The 24,400-nt window shown below is 38.6% G+C and overlaps 1 protein-coding gene, 1 non-coding gene and 1 pseudogene across 6 annotated transcripts in view; 1 reads left to right on the forward strand and 2 right to left on the reverse strand.

Annotated features, from left to right (window-relative positions):
- The window catches only part of AGO3 (argonaute RISC catalytic component 3), a 128,505-nt gene that overhangs the window by 87,934 nt on the left and 16,171 nt on the right, over positions 1–24,400 (reverse strand). For 2 of the 4 annotated variants that reach the window (XM_043876985.1, XM_043876986.1), the window contains one exon: positions 12,072–12,243. In XM_043876985.1, the coding sequence (XP_043732920.1) occupies positions 12,072–12,243 (172 nt within the window). Of the gene's footprint in view, positions 1–2,169; positions 2,242–12,071; positions 12,244–24,400 lie in introns of those variants that run through there. The other 2 variants (XM_043876988.1, XM_043876989.1) reach the window with 2 other exon arrangements.
- LOC122677134 lies at positions 3,230–4,773 on the reverse strand (annotated as a pseudogene). Its single transcript, XR_006335718.1, has 2 exons — positions 3,862–4,773; positions 3,230–3,246 (listed from the first exon to the last, which is right to left on the reverse strand). The product of XR_006335718.1 is annotated as a 40S ribosomal protein S2-like (transcript).
- TRNAD-AUC lies at positions 15,887–15,958 on the forward strand. Its single transcript has one exon. It is a non-coding gene; the product is annotated as a tRNA-Asp (tRNA).

Genomic DNA, 24,400 nt, shown 5'->3' on the forward strand with positions numbered 1-24,400 from the left:
ACTTTAACATTAAAAGGAGGAGAGGAAATTATTTTCCTTTCCTGTTAACTGGTACTATAAACTCACAGACACCCATCTTCATTCAATCTCATTTTTAAGTACCTCTTAATTCTCTACTCCCTAAAGGTAGAATGGGAAATATTACGTTAGTCTTTAGAAGACATGAAATAATATATTCCTCTAAAGTGACGTTTCACCTTAATTTAGTATTCCCAGCTAATAAATTAATCTGTGACTAGAGCACAGACAAAATAAAGGCAGATGGCTAAAGTATATGCTCTGCAGACTCACTCAGTCATGTCCGACTCTGTGACCCCATGGACTGTGTAGCCCTCCAGGCTCCTCTGTCCATGAGGATTCTACAGGCAAGAATACTGGAGAAGGTATAACAATATTGCTAAGATATAACAAGATGCTAAAATCACCCAGTGGTTTATAAAACACAATGAAAACAGCTGACAGCCTCTCCTAGTATCCTTCCAACTTCTAATTTAACTTCATACCTCTGTGCTAAGTAGCAGAGAGGGTAGCCAATAAATACTTTTGTATCAAGATAAAGCTTAAAGATGCAGAGGAGAGTTATACTTTAGATCAAATTTTTAATACTTTACAAAATTTGTAGTACATCAGAGCATTTCACCATAAACTATCTTCACTGCCAATTCACATGGGTGTGAATTCTTTCACAACTTTATAGAACCACAACAGTTAATCTAGTAAACACTTCTAGTATTCACAAACGATTGACAGACTAGATTGAGTAATAGATTTTTAACTCAAGGTGGCTTATACTAACAATTCTCCTCTAGAACACTCTCCTTCAGACCACCATTGACTTCTTCAGACACAGTCTCTTTTCAGTCTCTATTCCTGGCTTCTTTGAGCATCTGCAACTGTGATCTATCCTTGAAAATCATGATACTTGACTTACTTTCTCTGAAACAGCTTCTACTTTGTCCCGGTTTTCCTACCTTTCCAATCTCCTAAGTGTCTTCATTGACAAACCTGAGTCTTATCCCAGGAATCTATTCTCAGAGTTCTTATCTTGAATCTATGCACTCTCCCTAGCTTTTAACTATCACCTCTTCCCTGGTGGCTCAGTGGTAAAGAATCTGCCTGCAACGCAGGAGATGTGGGTTCGATCCCTGGGTTGGGAAGATCCCCTGGAGAAGGAAATGGCAAGCCACTATGGTATTCTCACCTGGGAAATCCCATGGACAGAGGAATCTAGTTGGTTATAGTCCATAGAGTTGCAAAAAGTTGGACACGAATTAGTGACTAAACAGCTGCAGTAGCAGCGTAAAATATTAAACAGATCAGCAAAGAGGATATAGTACATAGCATAGGGAATTATAACCATTATCTTGTAATAAACTATAATGAAGTATAATTGCAAAAAATACTGAATCACTAAGCTATACACCTGAAACTAATGTTATAAATCAACTATACTTCAAATTTAAAAAAGCAAGTATTAGAGGTGCTAGGGGGTATGCTGGAGTATGAGAAAAAATCATTAGAAGTATTTATATTTAATTTTCATCTAACAATTACTAATTAAGATGGACTAATATTCATGAATAGAGACTGACACTGGTGCCCTCACTTAGTCCACATGAGATGGTCAGGTGTAACAACACATGCAGGTACACAAGAAATCCGAAGGGAATAATGGAATTTCTGTAATGTGAGTTAACAGTGGAACTCTCACTCATTCATTTCTTTTCAGCAAGCTGTAACTTTTTCCTGTTCAAGTGTGTAGCACATATTCTATCAGGTTTCTGGTACAGAAATCAGAACATTTCAAATTACTATAGTCTTAGTTTATTTCAAATATTTTTTCCCACCTTTAATTTTTTGATAGTTATGCAAAGTTAGAATAGTAGTATAATATTTTTAATTAAAAATTTAATTTATGTGTATATATATATATTTATTTATTGCTGAATGAGTGTGTGAAGTCACTCAGCTGTGTCCGACTCTTTGCGACCCCATGGACTGTTGCCCACCAGGCTCCTCTGTCCATGGGGATATGGCTCTGTACTCTTTCTGAATTCACAAACCTTAGCATGGATTTAAGATCCTTCATAACCTATTCCCTGGCCAACTTTTCAGACTCTATCTACTCTATTTATACTGGCCAATTTCTGTTACATAAACATGTCTTACCTTTATTCATGTTCTCTATATGAAATATTCTTTCCCCTGCTCCACCAGGTAACCATTCAGCTCAGACAGCATGTCATCTACTCTATTTGCCACCGTAACCAAAATCAAGAATCAGTACTCTTTTCTAAAAAGCATACCCCACACATCTCACAGAACTTGTCACTCTACACAGACTATAAAATCCTTGGCAGGAATCATGTCTTATTTATCTTGTTATCCCCAGAGCTTAGCACAGTGCCTGACACAAAACAGAAGCACAGTAAATTAAACAGTTAAGAAAACACAGGGAAGATTTAAAAAACAGCCTTTAAGTTTTAAAAGTTACTGTAGGATTTAGAATTATAGTTCTAGTCAGATCCATAAATGTTGAAATCTAATACCAAGAGCATTCTTAATTGGTACAATAATATAGCACATTCAGATAACTGCTTTAAATTAACTCAGTCTAAGAAAAAAAATGGAACAGGCTAGAAGTAAACAATCAAGGCACATCTTACAATGTGCTGTTACAATGTGCTGAATACTATACAGCTGCTATTGTAATTTAAATCTACACAAATGGATAGACGTTAAAAATAAACCCTACCTACTAGTCCCTATGTTTATACATATCTTTATTTACAACAGTATCTTTGAAAAGTACCTTTGAATTTCAAATATATTGTAGGAATATCAGCTAAAAGATTAGTGAGTAATTTACTTAGATGCTACTTTAAAAGAATTTTGAGATTTGAAATATTCACCATCTATTAGCTTTCTTATCTTACAAGTGACTAACAACTAACAAGGCAAATAAAACTTGCTTTTTAAAAATTATGTATTTTGTATGGTATGGTTTCCCCAAGATAGCTGAACATGCAAAACTAAACCATTTAATTTTCACTGGCAGTGTTTTTTGGGGTATGTCTTCTAAATCATTTTAATCAGAAGTATACCCCTCAAAACACACCAAAAGAACAGCTGACAAAAGAAAAAATAACTAGACTTCATCAAAATAAAAAATGTGTTTCAAAGAAAGTGAAAATGCAAAAGGAATACAGCCAATATTTTATATAATAACTTTATATAGAGTATAATCTATTAAATGCCAAATCACTATGTTGTACATCTGACACTAATATAATATTGTAAGTCAACTATATCTCAATTGCAAGAAAAAATAAAAAATTTTAAAAGGAAGTAAAAAAGGCAAGGTGCAGAAAGGGAGAAAACTTTTGCAAATCATTTTATCTGATAAGTTATAAAGAACTCCTACAACTTAATAACAAAAAGGGCAAATGATTTAATTTAAAAATGGGCAAAAGAGTTGGACAGACATTTCTCTGAAAATATGCAAATAGCCAATAAGTACATAAAAATATGCTCAACATCATTAGACATCAGGCAAACGCAAATCAAAGTAACAACGTGATATTACTCAACACTTACTAAGATAGCTAGTGAAAAAGACAGATAACAAATGTTAGAGGATGTAGAGACATTGGAATCACCACACACTGCTATCAGGAATGTAAAACGATGCATCCACTTTGGAAGATTCTGGCAGTCCCTCAAAAGATTAAACATCGAGTTATCACTTGATTCCACTCTTGGGTATACACTCAAGAGAAATGAAAACATGAATGTGATAAGCAACATCAATCTTTTTTTTTTTTTTTAAACCGGTTTCATTCACTTTATTACTCTCTTTATAAAATTATGTGGTGGCTACAGCTGGGGCCTGGGTCCTCTGCACGGAGACTCTGGTGTGGGTCTTCACAAGATGGTCAGTAAATTCCTGATATGGAGACTTGGTGAACACCATCTCTTTCCAGAGGTCAGGGGTGAGATAACTGTAGGTCTTGGAAATGGCATCAAAAGTGGCCTTGGCGAAGTTGCCCAGGGTGGCGGTGCAGCCCCTGGCAGAAGTGTAGCAGTCGTCGATGCCGGCCATCATCAGCAGCTTCTTGGGCACAGGGGCGGAGACGATGCCAGTGCCTCTGGGGGCAGGGATGAGGCAGGCGCACCAGCACGGAGCCGCAGCGGCCAGTCACCTTGCAAGGAACCGTGTGGGGCTTGCCGAACTTGTTCCCCCAGTAGCCTCTTCCCACGGGGACGATGGACAGCTTGGCCAGGATGATGGCCCCACGGATGGCAGTGGCTACTTCCTTGGAGCACTTGACACCCATACCGACATGTCCACTGTAATCCCCGATGGCAACAAATGCCTTGAACCTGGTCCGCTGGCCAGCACGGGTCTGCTTTTGCATGGGCATAATCTTCAAAACTTCATCCTTGAGGGACGCTCCCAGGAAAAAGTCAATAATCTCAGACTCCTTGATGGGCAGAGAGAAAAGGTAGATCTCCTCCAGGGACTTGATCTTCATGTCCTTGACCAGGCGGCCCAGCTTGGTAACGGGGAGCCACTCCTTGTCCTCGGCCTTGCCTCCGCGAGCTTCGCGGCCTCTGCCCCGGCCCCGACCCCGGCCACGACCCCGGCCCCGGACGCCACTACCGAAGCCTCCGTGGAAGCCACCGCAGCCTCCCATTCCAGGGCCCCCGGGGCCCCCGGGCCCTCCCGCAGCACCGGCGTCATCCACCATTTGGTGTTTTCACGAAGAAGAAGAACATCAATCTTAAGAGCCAAAAAGTGCAAACAACTTACATGTCCATCAACAAGTGAACAGAAACACCAAATGTCCATACAATGGAATATTATTAAGTAATAAAAAGTAATGAAATACTAATAGATACTACAATTAAGGGACTTCCCTGGTGACTCATATGGTAAAGAATCTTCCTGCAAAGCAGGTAGACACGGATTTAGTCCCTGGGTTGAGAAGATCCCCAGAGAAGGAAATGGCTACCCCACTCCAGTATTCTTGCCTGGAGAATCCCATGGACAGGAGACTAGTGGACTACAGTCTGTGGGGTTGCATAGAGTTGGACATGACTGAGCGACTCACACTTTCACTTCTTTCTGTTACAACATTATGTGAAAACATGCGAAATGAAAGTGGTCAGTCACACAAAAGGCCACATATTGTATGATTCCATTTATATTGAAAAGTCCAGAAAAGGCAAATCTACAGAGACAGAAAGTAGGCTAGTGTTGGGCAGGGATTGTAGGGAGGAAGGCACTGAGGAGTGACTGCTAATGAGTATGAGATTTCTTTGGGAGAGGACAAAATGTTCTAAAGTATGACTGGGGTGATGGTTGTACACAATCACTGTAAACATACTAAATAACACTGAATTGTACATTTTAAATGAGTGAATTGTGTACTATGTGAATTGTATATCAATAAAGTTGTTATTTAAAAAAAGAATGTCCCTTTCTTGGAACACTACCCTAGCATAACACTGTCAATAATATTCCTAATAACAAAAGAGAGTTTCCTCAAACACTCTGACTTGTGATGATTTCTATGTAAAAGTCAAAATCTTTTCAATATAGATTTATTTTTTCCTTCTAAAATTCAACCATCAGAATTATATTACATCCATATGTGATATGCACAAATATTCAGCACTATGTCATTAATCATAATAGAATAGTAACAGGTAAAGAATCCGCCTGCAATGCAGGAGACATAGGAGACGCAGGTTCAATTCCTGGGTCAGGAAGATCCCGTGGAGAAGGAAATGGCAACCCACTCCAGTATTCTTGCCTGAAAAACCCCATGGACAGAAGAGTCTGACAGGTTACAGTCCAAAGGGTGGCAAAGAGTCACAAATGACACGACTGAGGAAGTAAGCACAATCATACTAACACAATGACTGTAAGATGATGTTTAATTTATGAAAGAAAATTAAATCAAAAATTTGATCACTCTATCACCACTTCAAGAGTCCTTCAAATCTTTATACAAGTAGATCTTGCATTTATAATCATGCTGCATATACAATTTTCACATCTATTTCACTATTTAACAACTTTGAATAAGTACACTGACAGTTTACTGAGGAGTTACCCTGATATATATTTAGTAGTTGAACAAACGAGCATAAAAATCTCAAGTTACAGATTTTACACTCTAGGTCACAATACTTCTAAAAAATTAATTTTTAGTTATTAGTACCATTCACTTGTAAAAAAGGCACCTAGAAATATCTGAAACCTGCTTTACTCTTTTAACTAATGATGATTTTAAAATCAAATCATTAAATAGGGAAAAAAAGAAACACATAGATACACTCTCCCAAAAAGAAGTGAGGAAAGGACAAAAAAAGCAACAGAAAGAAAATCTAAGGTAGAAAAATTGACTCACAAGATGATTCACAAGCATTTCCTGGATATTTTGTCCAAGAAAACTCTTCTGACTAAAGTGGAAACTTGCTTGGCTGCAATACATCATTCTACTAGTATGATTAATGCCATAGTTCCAAATATTTGAGCATGTGGCATATGGACAAGAGAAACCTCATATGTGTTGATTTAAATACTGCTACATTTTGGCTCATAACTATTTAGCTAATATTGAAAAGGAACTGTAAAGTTCTATTTAGTTTCTTCTAACTTTTAGAATTCTAGTTTTTGAAGTATAAGAACTGAACCAATTTAGGACGCCCACCAACAATTTTAACTGACTAGTTGTATGTAATACTGCAAAAAGTGAAGACAAGAACTAGTCTTCTGAGGAAAACAAAAGGAATAAGTTTTGTGGATGTCGACATAAAACTAAGCCAATATCATTAACAAAGTATAAAGCTGGTTAGCAACGATTTTAGAGTCCCGAAGAAATCTTCTAGCTCTTGTCAAAACTCAAATAAAAGGTACGTAAAAAAATTTCCATTTGGAAACATCTTCATTACAGATCCTTTACTTCTACTGAAAATTAACATAAGAAGACAAAGCAACATAAAGATGAAGTACAATTAGGGATGTCAACAGGGCTGTAAGTTAAAACTAGAATGTACCACACTAATTTATCATATATATGTTCCTCTCAAATTTAACCAAAATGTTGAGCATCTACATGTGAAACTCTGTGGTACACAACTTCATATACACACATATAACACATGATTATTCCTTTACCAAAAAAAGGTAGGAAAAGGCATAAATCTAATATAAACAATTTTGGTTTTTTTTACCCAACATTACTGCTATTGCCTCAGTCTCTCATGAGAGACTCATCTTAAATGCTAAAAAAACCCCTTAACTGACATACCTCTAAGTCCCAAGCCTCCAACTCCTATCATTCCCTCAATTCCAACCCATTTTGTCTTCAAGTGATTTTGTTGTTCTAACACTGTTGTTGTTCAGTCACCTAGTCATGTCTGACTCTTTGCTACCCCAAGGATGGCAGCATGCCAGCCTCCCTGTCCCTCACCATCTCCTGAAGTTCGCCCAAGTTCATGTCCATTGCATTGGTGATGCCATCCAGTCAACTCATCCTATGATGCCCTCTTGTCCTTCTGCCCTTAATCTTTCCCAGCATCAGGGACTTTTCCAATGAGTCAGCTGTTCACATCAAATGATCAAAATACTGGTTTCAGCTACAGCATCAGCCCTTCTAGTGAGTCTTCAGGGTTGATTTCCCTTAAGATTGACTGGTTTGATCTTCTTGCCGTCCAATGGACTCTCAGTTGTCTTCTCCAGCACCACAGTTTGAAGGTGCTCTGCCTTCTTTACAGTCCAACTCTCACAACCATCTGTGACCATTGGGAAGACTATAGTCTTGACTATACCGACCTCTGTCGGCAGAGTAATGTCTCTGCTTTTCAACACACTGTCTAGGTTTGTCATAGTTTTCCTGCCAAGAAGCAATCATCTTCTGATTTCATGGCTGCAGTCGCCATCCACAGTGATTTCAGAGCCCAGGATGAGGAAATCTGTCACTGCTTCCACCTTCTCCCCCTCTATTTGCCATGAAGTGATGGGGCCGGATGCCATGATCTTAGTTTTTTTAATATTTTGTTTTAAGCTCGCTCTTTCACTTTCTTCCTTTACCCTCAACGAGACGCTCTTTAGTTCCTCATAGCTTGCTGCCATTAGAGTGGTATCATCCAAATATCTAAGGTTGTCGACGTTTCCCCCACTATCTTGATTCCAGATTGGATGAGTTCATCCAGCCCGGCGTTTTTCACGATGTGCTCAGCATACAGGTTAAACAGGGTGACGGCAGACAACCCTGTCCATACAGGGTTCTAACTGTTGCTTCTTGACCCACAAATAGATTTCTCAGGAGACAGGTAAGATGGTCTGGTATTTCCAACTCTTTAAGAGCTTTCCACAGTTTATTATGATCCACACAGTCAAAGTTTTTGGCACAGTCGATGAAACACAGGCAAATTTTTTTGGAATTCCCTAACTTTCTCCATAATCCAGCAAATGTTGGCAATTTAATCTCTGTTTCTAATGTTATCATTATATAATTTTCCTATTCAATAGACAACATATAAGAATTCTCCACTATATATTGCTAAAGTTAAGGACAATTCTTTCAGGCTGGGCAAGGTAGAGAGGCGATAATAAGAAATTCAGCCAAGAAACATCTACCTTAGACATTCTATCAGTTAAGAGATTTCTTTAGATTAATAAATGCCTTTAAAAAATGTAAACATCTACCAGAAAGGTAAGGATTATCCTTTGTTCATATTTACACATTAATACCCTAGTTTTGAGAAAAAAGAAAAAGGGAATTTGAGAGTGCAGCATGAGGCAGGTGATCCCTGTAAGCACAAAGACAGACAAAAGAAAAGGATACTAAGATAAAGACTAACCTGCTTATTCTAGGAGAGAGGATAGGGCACTGAACATCCATATCTAGGCATATGAAGCCCTCTATAATGTCCAGTTCTCTTTGCTGTCTCTCACCAATACACTCATCCCCTTTTACTTTTATAAGCATTTTGTTCATTTTATTGAGTTATTTTACTCTGTGTCAATCACTGAGCTAAGATCAAGGCTACAAAGATGATGATAAAGAATATAACTTTTCATGAAGAGGTTATGCTGAGAAAAGAAGGTAGCAACAAATACTGCACTAAAAATATTATAACAAAAGTGCATACCAATCAAGTACTACAAGGTCACAGTAGAATGAACTTGCTTTTCGGCTAGAACCACCATCCTCCAGCATTTTGCCATAATGACCAACACGAAGGGAAAGAGGAGGGGTACTCGCTATATGTTCTCTAAGCCTTTTAGAAAACATGGAGTCATTCCTTTGGCTACATACATCATGCAAATCAACAAGAAAGGTGATATTGTAGATAACAAGGGGAGGGCACCATTCTTGATAAGGAACGCCCCACAAATGTTACTGTGGCAAAACTCAAAGAGTCTACAATGTTACCTAGCATGCTGTTTGCATCCATGTAAACAAACAAGTTAAGGGCAAGATTCTTGCCAAGAGAATTAATGTGTGTATGGAGCACATTAAGCAGTCTAAGAGCCAAGACAGCTTCCTGAAATTTGTAAAGGAAAATGATTAGAAAAAGAAGGGAGCCAAAAAGAAAAGTACTTGGGTTCAGCTGAAGCGCCAGCTTGCTCCACCCAGAGAGGCACACTCTGTGAGAACCAGTGGGAGGGAGCCTGAACTGCTGAGCCCATTCTCCATGAATTCACGTCACAATGACTGTAAAGAAAATAAAAGACCTGGGCTGTATGTTTCTCCTGAGTAGAGGTGTTTTTTCTACTCTTCCCTAATAAATATTTAAAGTACATTTTAATGATGTCCAGATTCAGTGGGTGATGTCTTTATTCTTCAAATCTAACGGTTTTTCTTCCTGAAAGATGTGAGGGAATTTGTTGTGTAATATACTCCATCGATTAATAAACTGCCACTTATTATTTATTTTAAAAGTGAACTACATCTGACTATGGAGTTCAAAAAGTTTGTCTTGAAAAATAATAGAAGTTTGCCAGATAGATAAAGGCAGAGAGGGCATTCCAGGTTGGAGTTGCAGAATATGAAAAAAGATAAAGGTTAGTAAAGGTTAGAGCCAAACTAAGAAGGGCATACTATACTAAACTTGGGATGCTATTCTGTGGGCAATAGGCAGCTGAACCCATTTAAAAGTAGGGGAGTGAAATAATCAGATTTCTTACTTAAAAGGATAACTATGCCAAAAGTGTAGATATGTAACGAGAATGGAGAGAGAAAGAGATGTTAGGGCAGACAAGGTCATTACAATAGGCTAGGCAACAAATAAGGGTCTGAAACCAAGGTGGCAGTAATACAGATAGAGGTCAGATTAGGGAATAATTTTTGAGAAAGAAGCAATAGGATGTGATCACCAATAGGAGGAAAAGGAAGTTCTACTTAGGGAATTTAGGTAGAGAAAAAGAATACAGCAACATGAGCAGAGTGTGGGGAGGAGGATTCAGAGAGTAAGTTGTTTGAAGCCCTTTATAGATAGTAAGGTGTCAGTCCAAAGCTCGGGGAAGAGGTGGAGGCTACAGCAAGATTAGGTAATCATCTGCTCATAGATGGCAGCTATTGCAGTAACTGGCTAGAACCTCCCCTTTAAGCCTGGCTTAGGCTCAGTACACCTGGTTCTCCTCAACTGCCATACCTTCGCTGTTGTTCAGTCGCTAAGGTGTGCCTGACTCTCTGCAACCCCATGGACTGCAGCACGCCAGGCTTCCCTGTCCTTCACTATCTCCTGGAGTTTGTATCTTTGTTACTGCTGCCTTATCTTTTTTTTTTTTTTTAAAGTGTTTTCTTTACTACAGCTATCTGCAATTCTACCACCTCTTTAGATTAATTCAGTTCCTTCCCTTCTTGCTTTACAAATTATTTCTTAACGACTATCAAGTCAGGATTCTGGAGTTCTGGTCTCACATTTGCTACTAGCAATGTGTTGTTGAATAAGCTTCTCAGCCTCTCTGTATTTCAGCTATAAAAAAGGTATTGGAGAGGAAAAAAAGTATCAGATTAGTTGATACCTTAGGCTTCTCCACTTGTAATACTCTACAACTTGCCTCCTGACCTCAGAAAGAACTCTGTATTACATGTTAATTATAACACTCATATGATAGGGGTTTTTTGTTACAAATTATTACAAAGTTTCTTAGTACTAATTTATTTTAGATTTCTTATAGCTCTTATCTCACAGGAGGGGGCAAGAAGAAGCTGATACAAATTGCGGGAGTAGCACTGAGGTATACACACTACGGTGTGTAAACAGACAGCGAGTGGGAAGCTGCCGCGACGCACAGGGAGCTCAGCTCGGCGCTCTGTGCCGGCCGAGAGGGGGTGGGAGGGAGGGTCAAGGAGGAGGGAATGTACGTATACTTACAGATGAGTCATGCATGCTACCACACAGCAGAAATTAACGCATCGTAAAGCAAGTACACGCCAATTAAAAGACCTCGTTTGTGGTATATATCATGTCATAAATTCCTTTCACATTTCCTATATCACCTAAACCATATCCACATCCAGAGTATTTGGAGAGGGTGAGAGAAGCTTATTAAGAGCAGACTGTAAATCTTTATATATCATATATACTTGTTCCTCTATAAGAGTAGGGAACAGTTAGAGAAGTTGAGGATGGGAAGGCATAAAACCATGACAATCACCATCGTCTTAAAGGGAACATTACAGAAGGGGTAAATAAGTTCAAGGTGGGTGGGAAGAGAAAAGAAAGCACAGATAGATATTACCTAATAGCAAAGGAAAAAAATGCTCAGTCTGATTTTAAGAGCACATAACAATGAGTTGGACCTTTCCTATTATCACAGAGAAAACATATGAGGTTACTATAACAGAAAAATTTCAAGACTATTTGTAGATTTCCCCCATTATCACACCTCTGAAGTACAGTCAATTTCAAAGAAAATTACCGTGTGTTCTTGGTCAAACTGTTAGACATTAAACACTGCTATTTAGACATACAAGATAAACATAATTTCTAAAGCAAAGACAAAAACCAACAGCAAAAGATCTCTGTGACTTCTTAATTCTTACCTGTTCACTCTCCTAGGACACTTGTCTGGTTTAATATCTACCTCATAGAGGTAGACATCAATCTTTGGAATTTCAACTTGAAAACAGTTAGCCAGCAATTTAATGGGTTTGCCCATGGTGCCATAGCCAGGTCTTCTGGGCACCATGAGTAGGGGCTGGGCCCCAACAGGTCCTGCCAGGGAAGGGGAAAAAAAGAGAGACAGAAACACTGTTATAAGCTGCATTTGATAATCTTGTCAACCAGAGTAGGTTAGAATTTTAAGTAATAATTCCTTTGCTGATAATGATTAAAGCCTAGGGCTGAAAAATGACGTCAATTCTAAGAACGCTTTCTTTCACTCCAATTTACTTTCTTCATTAACACATACAGAGAAAAAAACGGGGTACCTCTGAAAAATTGTCTTGGAAGGGATAGAAAGAACAATCAAACAAACCCAGGTGAGCATAAGCAAACCACAAATCCACAAACCACTCGTATCCAAAGAGAGTGTAACCAACAGCAAAGAGAGTGTAACCAACAGCAGAATAATCTTACAGAAGGGTAAGAGCAAATGAACAAAATAAAAAACAATATACAAAAAAAAAAGGATCAACAAAGCACAAAATCAATTACTTGAAAAGATAAATAAGATAAATTCCAGACAACACAAACTTTTATAACATGAGAAAAAAGGTTGAAGTAACCAATATAAATGGAAAAAATGTATTACTACAAATACCAAAGACATTACAAACACTGTTAATAAATTTGCAAGTTTGATGAATTAGACAAAGTCCTAGAAAAACACAGCTTACTGGTACACAAAAGCATACAGAATTTGAAAAATTGTTGATAAAATGTAAAATGGTACAGCTGCTTTGGAAAACAGTAGAGTGGTTCTTCAAAACATTAAAAGCAGAATTATCATACGATCCAATAATTTACTTCTGGGTATAAACCCAAAAGAACTGAAAGCGGGCTGTTGATAATTATATACCTATGCTCATAGCAGTATTATTCACAATAAACAAAGTAAGTATGTGTTAGTCGCTCAGGCATGTCTGACTCTTTGCAGCACCATGGACTGTAGCCTGCTAGGCTTCCCTGTCCATGGGATTTCCCAGGCAAGAATACTGGAGTTACCATTTCCTACTCCAGGGAATCTTCTTGGCTCAGGGATTGAACTGGCCTCTCTTGCACTGGCCGGCAGGTTCTTTACCACTAGCGCCACCAGGGAAGCCCCTAACCCCTTGCTCTTTGCTACATAGTAACAGCCCTTAAATTCTATTTCCTGATCTATAAAATGGAAATAATACTTAATCTGCCTCTTTTTCATGAATCTTGTCAGGATCAAATCAGAACATAAACGATAGGTAAAATTTACCAAGCTCTTACTACATCTTTTAATAATTATCTTTATTTTTTAAACATTACTGAAGTATAGTTGATTTACAATGTTGTGTTTAACTTCTGCTTTACAGCAAGGTGACTCAGTTATACATATATCTGTTTTCATATTCTTTTCCATTTTGGTTTATCACAGGATACTGAATACAGTTCTTTGTGCTATACAGTAGGACCTTGCTGTTTATTCATCCTACATGTAATAGTTCCCATCTGCTAATACCAAACTCCAGTCCTTCCCGCCTCCAACCTGCTTCTTCCTTGGCAACCACAAGTCTGTTCTCTATATCTGTGAGTCTCTTTCTGTTTTCTAGACATGTTCATTTCTGTTGTATTTTAGATTCCACATATAAGTGATATCATATGGTATTTGTCTCTTTTTTTAAAAAAAAATTATTTATTTGGCTGTGCCAGGTCTTCACTGTAGCATGCAGGATTCTTTTAGTTGAGATATGTGAACTCTCAGTTGCAGCATGTGGGATCCAGTTCCCTAACCAGGGATTAAACCCAAGTGATCTGCATTGGGAGAATGGAGTCTTAGTTGCTGGATCACCAGGGAAGCCCCTGTCTTTTTCTGACTTACTTTAATATGATAATCTCTAGGTCCATCCATATTGCTGCAAAAGGCATTATTTTGCTGTTTTAATGGCTGAGTAATAACATAATATTATGTTACATGTATATAACACATCATCTTTATCCATACATATATATATGTGTATATATACATATTATTATTCATATATACGTGTGTGTATATATACATATATAATGGTTGAGTAATATTCCATGTATGAAGAAGCAATGTGAAGTGAAAGTCACTCAGTTGTGTCCAACCCTTTGCGACCCCATGGGACTACACAGTCCATGGAATTCTCCAGGCCAGAATATTGGAGTGGGTAGCCTTTCCCTTCTCCAGCGGAATCTTCCCAACCCAGGGATGGAACCCAGGTTTCCGGCATTGCAGGTGGATTCTTTACCAGCGGACCACAAGGGAAGCCCATGTGTGTTACTCATGTCTTCTTCACCCATTCCTCTGCTGACGGACATTTAGGTTGATTCCATGCCTTGGATATTGTAAATAGTGCTGCTATGAAATAGGGGTTCATGTATCTTCTTGAATTATAGTTTTGTGTGGGTACTCACCCAGGACTGGGATTGCTAGATTATATGATAACTCTGTTTTTAGTTTTTGAGGAACCTCCATACTTCCATAGTGGCTGCAACAATTTACATTCCTACCAATGGTGTTCTTCACACCCTGTCCAACAATGTGTAGGATGGCCATTTTGATGATGGCCATTCTGACTGGCATGAGGTAATACCTCATTATAGTTTTGACTCGCATTTTTAGTTAGTGAGGTGGAGCATGTTTTCACGTGCCTGTTAGCCATCTGTATGTCTTCTTTGGAGAAATGTCTATTTAGGTACTCTGTCTATTTTTTTCAGTGGGTTTTTTGTTTGTTATGGAATTGTAGAAGCTGTTTACATATTTTGGAAATTAAGCCCCTGTTGGTTCAATCATGTGCAAATATTTTCTTCCAGTCCATAGGATGTCTTTTTGTTTTAGTAGCAGAACTAGGATTAGAACTCACTCTGCTGTGTTATTTTGTTTCATTGATATATCTATCCTTTTGTCAACAACATATACTGTCTTGATTACCATATTTTATAGTTAGCTTTGAAATCAGGTACTATCAATCAGTTCTGTAACTTTAATCTCCTTTAATATCATGTAACTCTTCTGGGTAATTTTGTCTTTCCATATAAACTTCACAATCAGTTTGTCAATGTCCATAAAATAACTTGCTGAGATTTTGTTTGGAATTGTGCTAAATACACAAATCAAGTTAAGAAGAGCTGAGATCTTTATGATAATGAGTCTTCCTACCCATGTATAATAGAATACCTCTATTTAGATCTTCTTTTGGAGAAGGAAATGGCAACCCACTCCAGTATTCTTGCTTGGGAAATCCCATAGACAGAAGAGCCTTGCAGGCTATACAGTCCATGGGGTCACAAGAGTCAGACACAACTTAGTGACTATACCACCAAACCACAGATTTTCTTTTTTTTTAATCAAAGTTTTGCAGTTTCCTTCACATACATCTTACACATATTTTGTTAGATTCATACCTAAGTATTTCTCTTTTTTTTTTGGTGCTAATGTATAAGACGACAATAATAGAAATAGTGTGGTTTTCATTAAAAAATAGAAAAACAGATCCGAGGAACAGAACTGATAGCCCCAAAACTGAACCACACAGTCAACTCATGTTTGACAGAGGAGCAAAGGCAATTCAATAGAAAAAGGACATTTTTAAAATATGGTGCTGTTAAACAAATGGATATCCACATGCTAAAGCAAAAAAATGAAGAAAAGAATCTGGACACAGATCTAGAACTTTTTTCAAGAACTAACTCAGGGTATTCCCTGGTGGTCCAGTGGTTAGGACTCTCACTATCACTGCTGAGGGCCCAGGTTCAATCCCTGGTCAGGGAACTAAGATCCCACTAGATACACAGTGTGGTCAAAAACCCCAAACAAAACAAACTCAAATGGCTAGTGAACCTCAATGTAAAATGCAAAGCTGTTGAACTCCTAGTTCAAAACATCAGTGACCTTGATGATGACTTGTAAAAATTCATTTGTTTTTAATTGGAGGATAATTGCTTTACAATGTTGTGATTTCTGGCATACAACGATGTGAATACATATGTATACATAAGTATACATATGTCCCCTCCCGCTGGAACTTCCCTCCCACCCCCTATTGCATCCCAGCCCTCTAGGTTGTCACAGAGCACTGCACTGAGCTCCCTGTGTGATACAGCAACTTCCCATTAGCTGTCTATTTTACACATGGTAAAGTATATTAAAAAAGACACATGTACCCCAGTGTTCATTGGTGATGACTTCTTAGAAGAAGCACATAAATACCAAAAGCACAAAACATTAAATAAAAAGTTGATGTTTTCATTAAAAATAAAAGCCTGTTCTAGACTTTTGAACTCTGTGGGAGAATGTGAGGGTGGGATATTTCAAAAGAACAGCATGTATACTATCTATGGTGAAACAGATCACCAGCCCAGGTGGGATGCATGAGACAAGTGCTCGGGCCTGGTGCACTGGGAAGACCCAGAGGAGTCGGGTGGAGAGGGAGGTGGGAGGGGGGATCGGGATGGGGAATACGTGTAAATCTATGGCTGACTCATATCAATGTATGACAAAACCCACTGAAATGTTGTGAAGTAATTAGCCTCCAACTAATAAAAAAAAAAAAAAAAAGAGGCAAAAAAAAAAAAAAAAGCCTGTTCTACAAGAGAATGAATACACAAGCCACAGACTGAGTAAATATATTTGCAAAACACATATTTGATAAGGGGCTAATACTTGAAATACATAAAGAACTCATACAACTCAATAGGGAAAAAAAATTCAATTTAAAAAATGGGCAGAGGCTCTGAACAGATATTCTTCCCAAAGAAGACATGCAGATGGACTACAGGCACATGAAAAGACACACAACATCATTAATCACCAGGAAAATACAAGTCAAAACCACAATAAGACATCACCTCACATCTCAGAATGGCTATTATCAAAACACAAGAAATAACAAGTGTTGGCAAGAATGTGGAGAAAGGAAACCCTTGTGCACTATCGGTAGGAATGTAAACTGGTACATCTACCATGAAAAACAGAATGAAGATTCCTTTAAAAATTAAAACTAGAAGAACCACATAATCCAGCAGTTCCACTACTGGGTATTTATCTAAAGAAAAGGAAAACACTAAGCTAAAAAGATAAATCCCCTCTCACGTTCATTGCAGTATTATGTACAACAGTCAAGATATGGAAACAACCTAGGTGTCTATCGGATGAATGGATAAACAAAATGTGCTCTATATACAAAATGGAAAGTTATTTAGTCATAAAAAGGGAAATCTTGCCATCTGAAACATGGATGGACCTTGAAAACATTACACTAAGTGAAATAAATCAGACAGAGAAAGACAAAGGCCACATGATCTCATCTGTGTGTGGAAGCTAAGAGAGAAAAAAAAAAAAAAAAACAAGCTCATAGATAACAGAAGAGACTAGTGGTTGCCAGAGGTGCACGCATGCTCAGTTGTGGCCAACTCTTTGTGACTCCATGGACTGTAGCCTGTCAGGCTTCTCTATCCATGGAATTTTCTAGGCAAGAATACCGGAGTGGTTGCCATTTCCTACTTCAGGGGATCTTCCCAACAAAGGGATCAAACCTGAGTCTCTTGCCTCTCAGGCACTAGTAGGCAGACTCTTTACCACTAGCGCCACCTGAGAAGCCCTCTTTACCACTATGGGAATAGGCAAAATGAGCGAAGGGGATCAAAAGTGCAAACTTTCAGTTACAAAGTAAGTAAATCTTGGGGATGTAATGTATAACATGATGGCTATAGTTTATAATACTGTACTGCATACTTGAAAGTAGATAAAAAAGTAGATCTTAAGCGTTCTCATCACAAAAAGTTCCTAAGTATGGTAACAGATGTTATTACCTCCTTATTGTGGAGGTAATATTTACCAATACTGAATCATGTTGTACATCTGAAACTAACATAAAGTATATATCAATTATATCTCAATTTAAGGAAAGAATGCAGTAAAATGATAATTTTCAAAAAGCTCATCTATTTGTCATGTACTCACAAAATAACTGTTTATAACCAACCATATTAACTATCGTGATCAAGAAAGACGTTTCTAGGCATTTTATATCCTAACATGACACTCTGTGATTGATGTACAGATATTTTAATGTACTTTAGTTAGTTATTGTTCAGTTGCTAAGTTGTGTCCAACTCTTTGAGATCCCCATGGATTGCAGCACACCAGGCTCCTGTGTCTGCCACTATCTCCCAGAGTTTGCTCAAATTCATGTCCATGAGTCAGTGATGCTATCTGACCATCTCATCCTCTGCCGCCCCCTTCTCCTTTTGCCTTCAATCCTTCCCAGCATCAATTTCTCATTTGGGGAAATCAGCTGAGGTCAGGCCAATATCTAACACATTATACTTTTTCCCATTTAAGGTAATGGCAAATAGTCTCCCAACTAGTGGTTGTGATGCAGAATGTCTGATTTTCAGCAACCTATTCTTAATTATTCCATGCTTTTAAGAAGACATTTTGTTCTATTTCATTCAGATATTTTAGTTTTCTCTAGTGGGAGTTCTGAGCCTAATAAAATAGCCTGCCTACTCTATACAGAGAAAATTCTGTAGCTATTTAACAACTGTATTTTCATATAAAGTGAATGATCTGAGGACAGAGTTTATGAGTGATTGATATTTCTATCCCCAATACTTACAAGTGCATCACATTAAGCCCCTTTTCTTGATTCCACAATTACAGAGCAATCTTCTAATTATTGTCTGGATGCCCATATAGACCACTGGAGGGAGAGAAATTTGTTGCCTCATGACTAGTCAATGTGAATCTGCTTGATGTTCTGGAAACAGTAATTTTCTTTGCAATGATTAACTTAACATTATGATTTATATAACAGTTTCCTGTGAACTTTGGTTAGCATCAGTCAGTTCCTCATGGTGATGATGGTTTCTGGATGCCTGGCAAGATAGAGGATCAGGATCTACAAAGTTAGGGACCAGACTCTGGACCACAGTGACCCTGTGTCAATGCTGCTGTTGTTTGGTCTCTAAGTCGTGTCTGACTCTTTAAGACCCCATGGACTGTAGTCCACCAGGCTCCGCTCCCCATGGGATTTCCTAGGCAAGAATACTGGAATGGGTTGCCATTTCCTTCTCCAGGGATCTTTCTGACCCAGGGATCAAACCCGTGTCTCCTGCTTGAAACCCTATCCTCTGTCATATTACCTCGTAAATTTGTTTCAGCAATCTGAATTTTCAAGTTTCAAATGTTATATTCTGTTCCCATTTAATGAAGCATCATGAGCATGTCTTCATACATTATTGTGTAGTAGCTAAGTTTAGTCTGACTCTTCTGCAACCCCATGGACTGTAGCCTACCAGACTCCTCTGTCCTGGGGATTTCCCAGGCAAGGATACTGGAATGGGGTACCATTTCCTTCTACAGGGGATTTTCCCGACACATAGACTGAACCTGTGTCTCGCACTGGCAGGCGTATTCTTTACCACTGAGCCATCAGGGAAGCACAAGTTCTTAATAACCATAATTTTAACAGCTATTTAATGACCCATTAAGTTGATGAACTACAATTGACCAAGCTTCACTCCAGGATATTTAGTTTACTTCCAATTTTTCACGATTATAAACAATGAAACAAGCAACTGTAGTCGACATTCATAGACTGTATGCTGGGCACAACACCATCCTTATCCTCTACCTCATGGCTATTCTCTTGAATACTGTACTTTCCCAAGTATTGCATGAATACCTGCAGTTGATATGTTCTTACATGAACTTGCCCCACAATTGACTGGTCCAGAGATAGACACCAGAACCAAGAAAAAGTAATAAGTAGTTCTTCCCCTGGGACATTTTTTTAACTTGGGACCTAAACAACCATCAGGCATTTCCTCTTCAGGGACTAAGGCTGTGAGATGTAACAGCCATTGGAGGTCAAATGTTCTGATGTGCAGAAAAAGCTAATCAACGGTAGGATACAAGACCTTTTAGAACTAACACCCAAAAAAGATGTCCTTTTCATTACAGGGGACTGGAATGCAAAAGTAGGAAGTCAGGAAACACCTGGAGTAACAGACAAATCTGGCCTTGGAGTACAGAATGAAGCAGGGCAAAGGCTAATAGAGTTTTGCCAAGAGAACGCACTGGTCATAGCAAATACCCTCTTCCAACAACACAAGAGAAGACTCTACACATGGACATCACCAGATGGTCAACACCGAAATCAGACTGATTATATTCTTTGCAGTCAAAGATGGAGAATCTCTATACAGTCAGCAAAAAGAAGACCGGGAACTGACTGTGGCTCAGATCATGAACTCCTTATTGCCAAATTCAGACTTAAATTGAAGAAAGTAGGGAAAACCACTAGACCATTCAGGTATGACCTAAATCAAATCCCTTATGATTATACAGTGGAAGTGAAAAATAGATTTAAGGAACTAGATCTGATAGAGAGTGCCTGATGAACTATGGACAAAGGTTTGTAACACTGTACAGGAGAAACGGATGAAGACCATCCCCATGGAAAAGAAATGCAAAAAAGCAAAATGGCTGTCAGAGGAGGCCTTACAAATAGCTGTGAAAAGAAAAGTGAAAAGCAAAGGAGAAAAGGAAAGATATTCCCATTTGAATTCAGAGTTCCAAAGAATAGCAATGAGAGACAAGAAAGCCTTCCCCAGTGATCAATGCAAAGAAATAGAGGAAAACAACAGAGTGGGAAAGACGAGAGATCTCTTCAAGAAAATTAGAGATATCAAGGGAACATTTAATGCAAAGATGGGCTAGATAAAGGACAGAAATGGTATGGACCTAACAGAAGCAGAAGATATTAAGAAGAGGTGACAAGAATACAAGAACTATACAAAAAAGATCTTCATGACCCAGATAATCACGATGGTGTGATCACTCACCTAGAGTCAGACATCCTGGAATGTGAAGTCAAGTGGGCCTTAGAAAGCATCACGATGAACGAAGCTAGTGGAGGTGACGGAATTCCAGTTGAGCTATTTCAAATCCTGAAATATGATGCTGTGAAAGTGCTACACTCAATACGCCAGCAAATTTGGAAAACTCAGCAGTGGCCACAGGACTGGAAAAGGTCAGTTTTCATTCCAATCCCAAAGAAAGGCAATGCCAAAGAATACTCAAACTACCGCACAATTGCACTCATCTCACACGCTAGTAAACTAATGCTCAAAATTCTCCAAGTCAGGCTTCAGCAATATGTTAACCATGAACTTACAGATGTTCAAGCTGGTTTCAGAAAAGGCAGAGGAACCAGGGACCAAATTGCCAACATCCGCTGGATCATCGAAAAAGCAAGAGAGTTCCAGAAAAAACATCTATTTCTGCTTTATTGACTATGCCAAAGCCTTTGACTGTGTGGATCACAATAAGCTGTGGAAAATTCTGAAAGAGATGGGAATACCAGACCACCTGACCTGCCTCCTGAGGAACCTATATGCAGGTCGGGAAGCAACAGTTAGAACCAGACATGGAACAACAGACTGGTTCCAAATAGGAAAAGGAGTACGTTACCCTGCTTATTTAACTTAACATGCAGAGTACATCATGAGAAACGCTGGGCTGGAAGAAGCACAAGCTGGAATCAAGATTGCTGGCAGAAATATCAATAACCTCAGATATGCACATGACACCACCCTTATGGCAGAAAGTGAAGAGGAACTAAAAAGCCTCTTGATGAAAGTGAAAGAGGAGAGTGAAAAAGTTGGCTTAAAGCTTAACATTCAGAAAACTAAAGATCATGGCATCTGATCCCATCACCTCATGGGAAATAGATGGGGAGACAGTGGAAACAGTGTCAGACTTTATTTTTGTGGGCTCCAAAATCACTGCAGATGGTGACTGCAGCCATGAAATTGAAAGATGCTTACTCCTTGGAAGGAAAGTTATGACCAACCTAGATAGCATATTAAAAAGCAGAGACATTACTTTGCCAGCAAAGGTCCGTCTGGTCAAGGCTATGGTTTTTCCAGTGGTCACGTATGGATGTGAGAGTTGGACTGTGAAGAAAGCTGAGCACCGAAAAATTGATGCTTTTGAAGTGTGGTGTTGGAGAAGACTCTCGAGAGTCCCCTGGACTGCAAGGAGATCCAACCAATCCATCCTGAAGGAGATCAGTCCTGGGTGTTCACTGGAAGGACTGATGCTGAAGCTGAAACTCCAGTACTTTGGCCACCTCACGCGAAGAGCTGACTCACTGGAAAAGACCCTGATGCTTGGAGGGATTGGGGGCAGGAGGAGAAGGGGACAACAGAGGATGAGACGGCTGGATGGCAGCACCGACTTGGTGGACATGAGTTTGAATAAACTCTGGGAGTTGGTGATGGACAAGGAGGCCTGGCATGCTGCGATTCATGGGGTCGCAAAGAGTCGGACACGACTGAGCGACTGAACTGAACTGAACATACAGTAAGGCTACATGTACAGAGAAGTCAAAATAAGAGATGGAGTAGTCTTATACCATGAGTTTCTAGTTCCAACTGCTCCAGATGCAAGCTCAGCTGCAAATCTGTTCTTCCTATTGCCACTCAACTTTCCTTAGATTCCCTGAGTCAAAAAACCCTTTTTGCTTTAATTAGTTTCAGTTGGATTTCTGTTATTTGCAAGGATAAGCCTGGAGGACAGTAGGCTAAACTCTTGATGTATAAAAAGAGTAATATATTAAATTACTTCAACTGAAATATGGTCTCAGATCTGAGTTCAAATTTCAGATCTAATGATCAGTGAGAAGGCACAACCTGTGGCTCACTTGCCTATTAATTTTCTAAATGATATTTAGAGCAAACAACATGATAGTTTGATAGACCTGTGCACTGTGAATAGATTCTTCCTACCAAGTTAATTAACACATCCATCATCTCACATATTCACCTTTTTGCAGGCAGGGGAAGATTTAAAACACTGAATTTCTACTCTCTTAGCAAATTTCAATTACACAACACAGTATAATGAATTCTAGTCACTATGGTATACATTAGATCTGCAGATCTTACTCATCTTATAGTACAATCTTATTCACCTTAAAGTATGTATACTTGTACCAACCTTTCCCTATTTCCTTCATCCCCTGACAACCATTTTACTACTTTTTTTTTTTAAGACTCCACATGTAAGTGATACCAACCAGTACCTGTCTTTGTCTTATTATACTTAACTCACTGCCCTCTAGGCTCATCCATGGTCAGAAATAACAGGATTTCCTTCTTTTTCAAGGTTGAACAATATTCCACTGTGTGTGTATGTACACACGTATCACATTTTGTTTCAATTCATTCACTGATGGACACTTAAGATAGTTTCTGTACCTCGGCTATTGTGAATGTTGCAATGAACAGTCAAGTACAGATACTGCTTCAAGATAATGGTTTCATTTCCTTTGGATATATACTCAGAAGTGGGATTGCTGGGGCACATGGCAGCTCTATTCTTTGTTTCTTAATATTGGACTAGAGTTTATTAGCAATGTTCTGTTAGTTTCAGATGCACAGCAAAGTGATTCAGTTATACATATACATCTATCTATCACTTCTTAAATTCTTTCCCCATTTAGAATATTGCAGAGTTCCCTGTGCTATACAGTAGGTCCTTGTTGGCTATTTTAAATATAGTGGTGTGTACACATCAATCCCAAACTCCCAATTTATCCCTCGCCCTACTCTTTCCCTGCTGGTAAAGGAGCATCTGGTAGCTCTAGTTTTCATTTCTTGAGGAACCTCCATGCAGTTTTCCACAGTGGTTATACCAGTTTATGTTACCACTGACAGTGTATAAGGGTTCTCTTTTCTCCACACTCACACTGGCATTTATCATCTTGTCTTTTTGATAAAAAGTCATCCTAACAGGTATAAGGTTGTATCTCACTGGGGTTTTGATTTGCATTTCCATGATAACTGGTAATGCTGAGCACCTTTTATGTACTGGTTGGCCATTTGCATGTCTTCTTTGGAAAAATGTCTATTCCAAGTCCTTTGCCCATTTTTCAATCAAGTTATTTTCTGCTATTGAATTGTAAGAGCTTTAACCCTTTATCAGATATGTGGTTTGCAGATATCTTCTCCCATTCTGTAAAGTTTCCTTTTGTTAATGATTTTCTTTGCTGAACAGAGACTTATTTTGATATAGTCTCACCCACTTATTCTTGCTTTTGTTGCCTTTACCTTTGTTTTTGGTATTAAACTAAAAAAAAATCACCGTCAAGACCAATGTCAAGAAGCTTAGGTGCTATGGAGTAAAACTTCTAGGAGTTTTATG

The sequence above is a fragment of the Cervus elaphus genome, chromosome 20 (genome assembly GCF_910594005.1).
Source record: "Cervus elaphus chromosome 20, mCerEla1.1, whole genome shotgun sequence".
In the NCBI taxonomy this organism is placed as follows: Eukaryota; Metazoa; Chordata; class Mammalia; order Artiodactyla; family Cervidae; genus Cervus; species Cervus elaphus.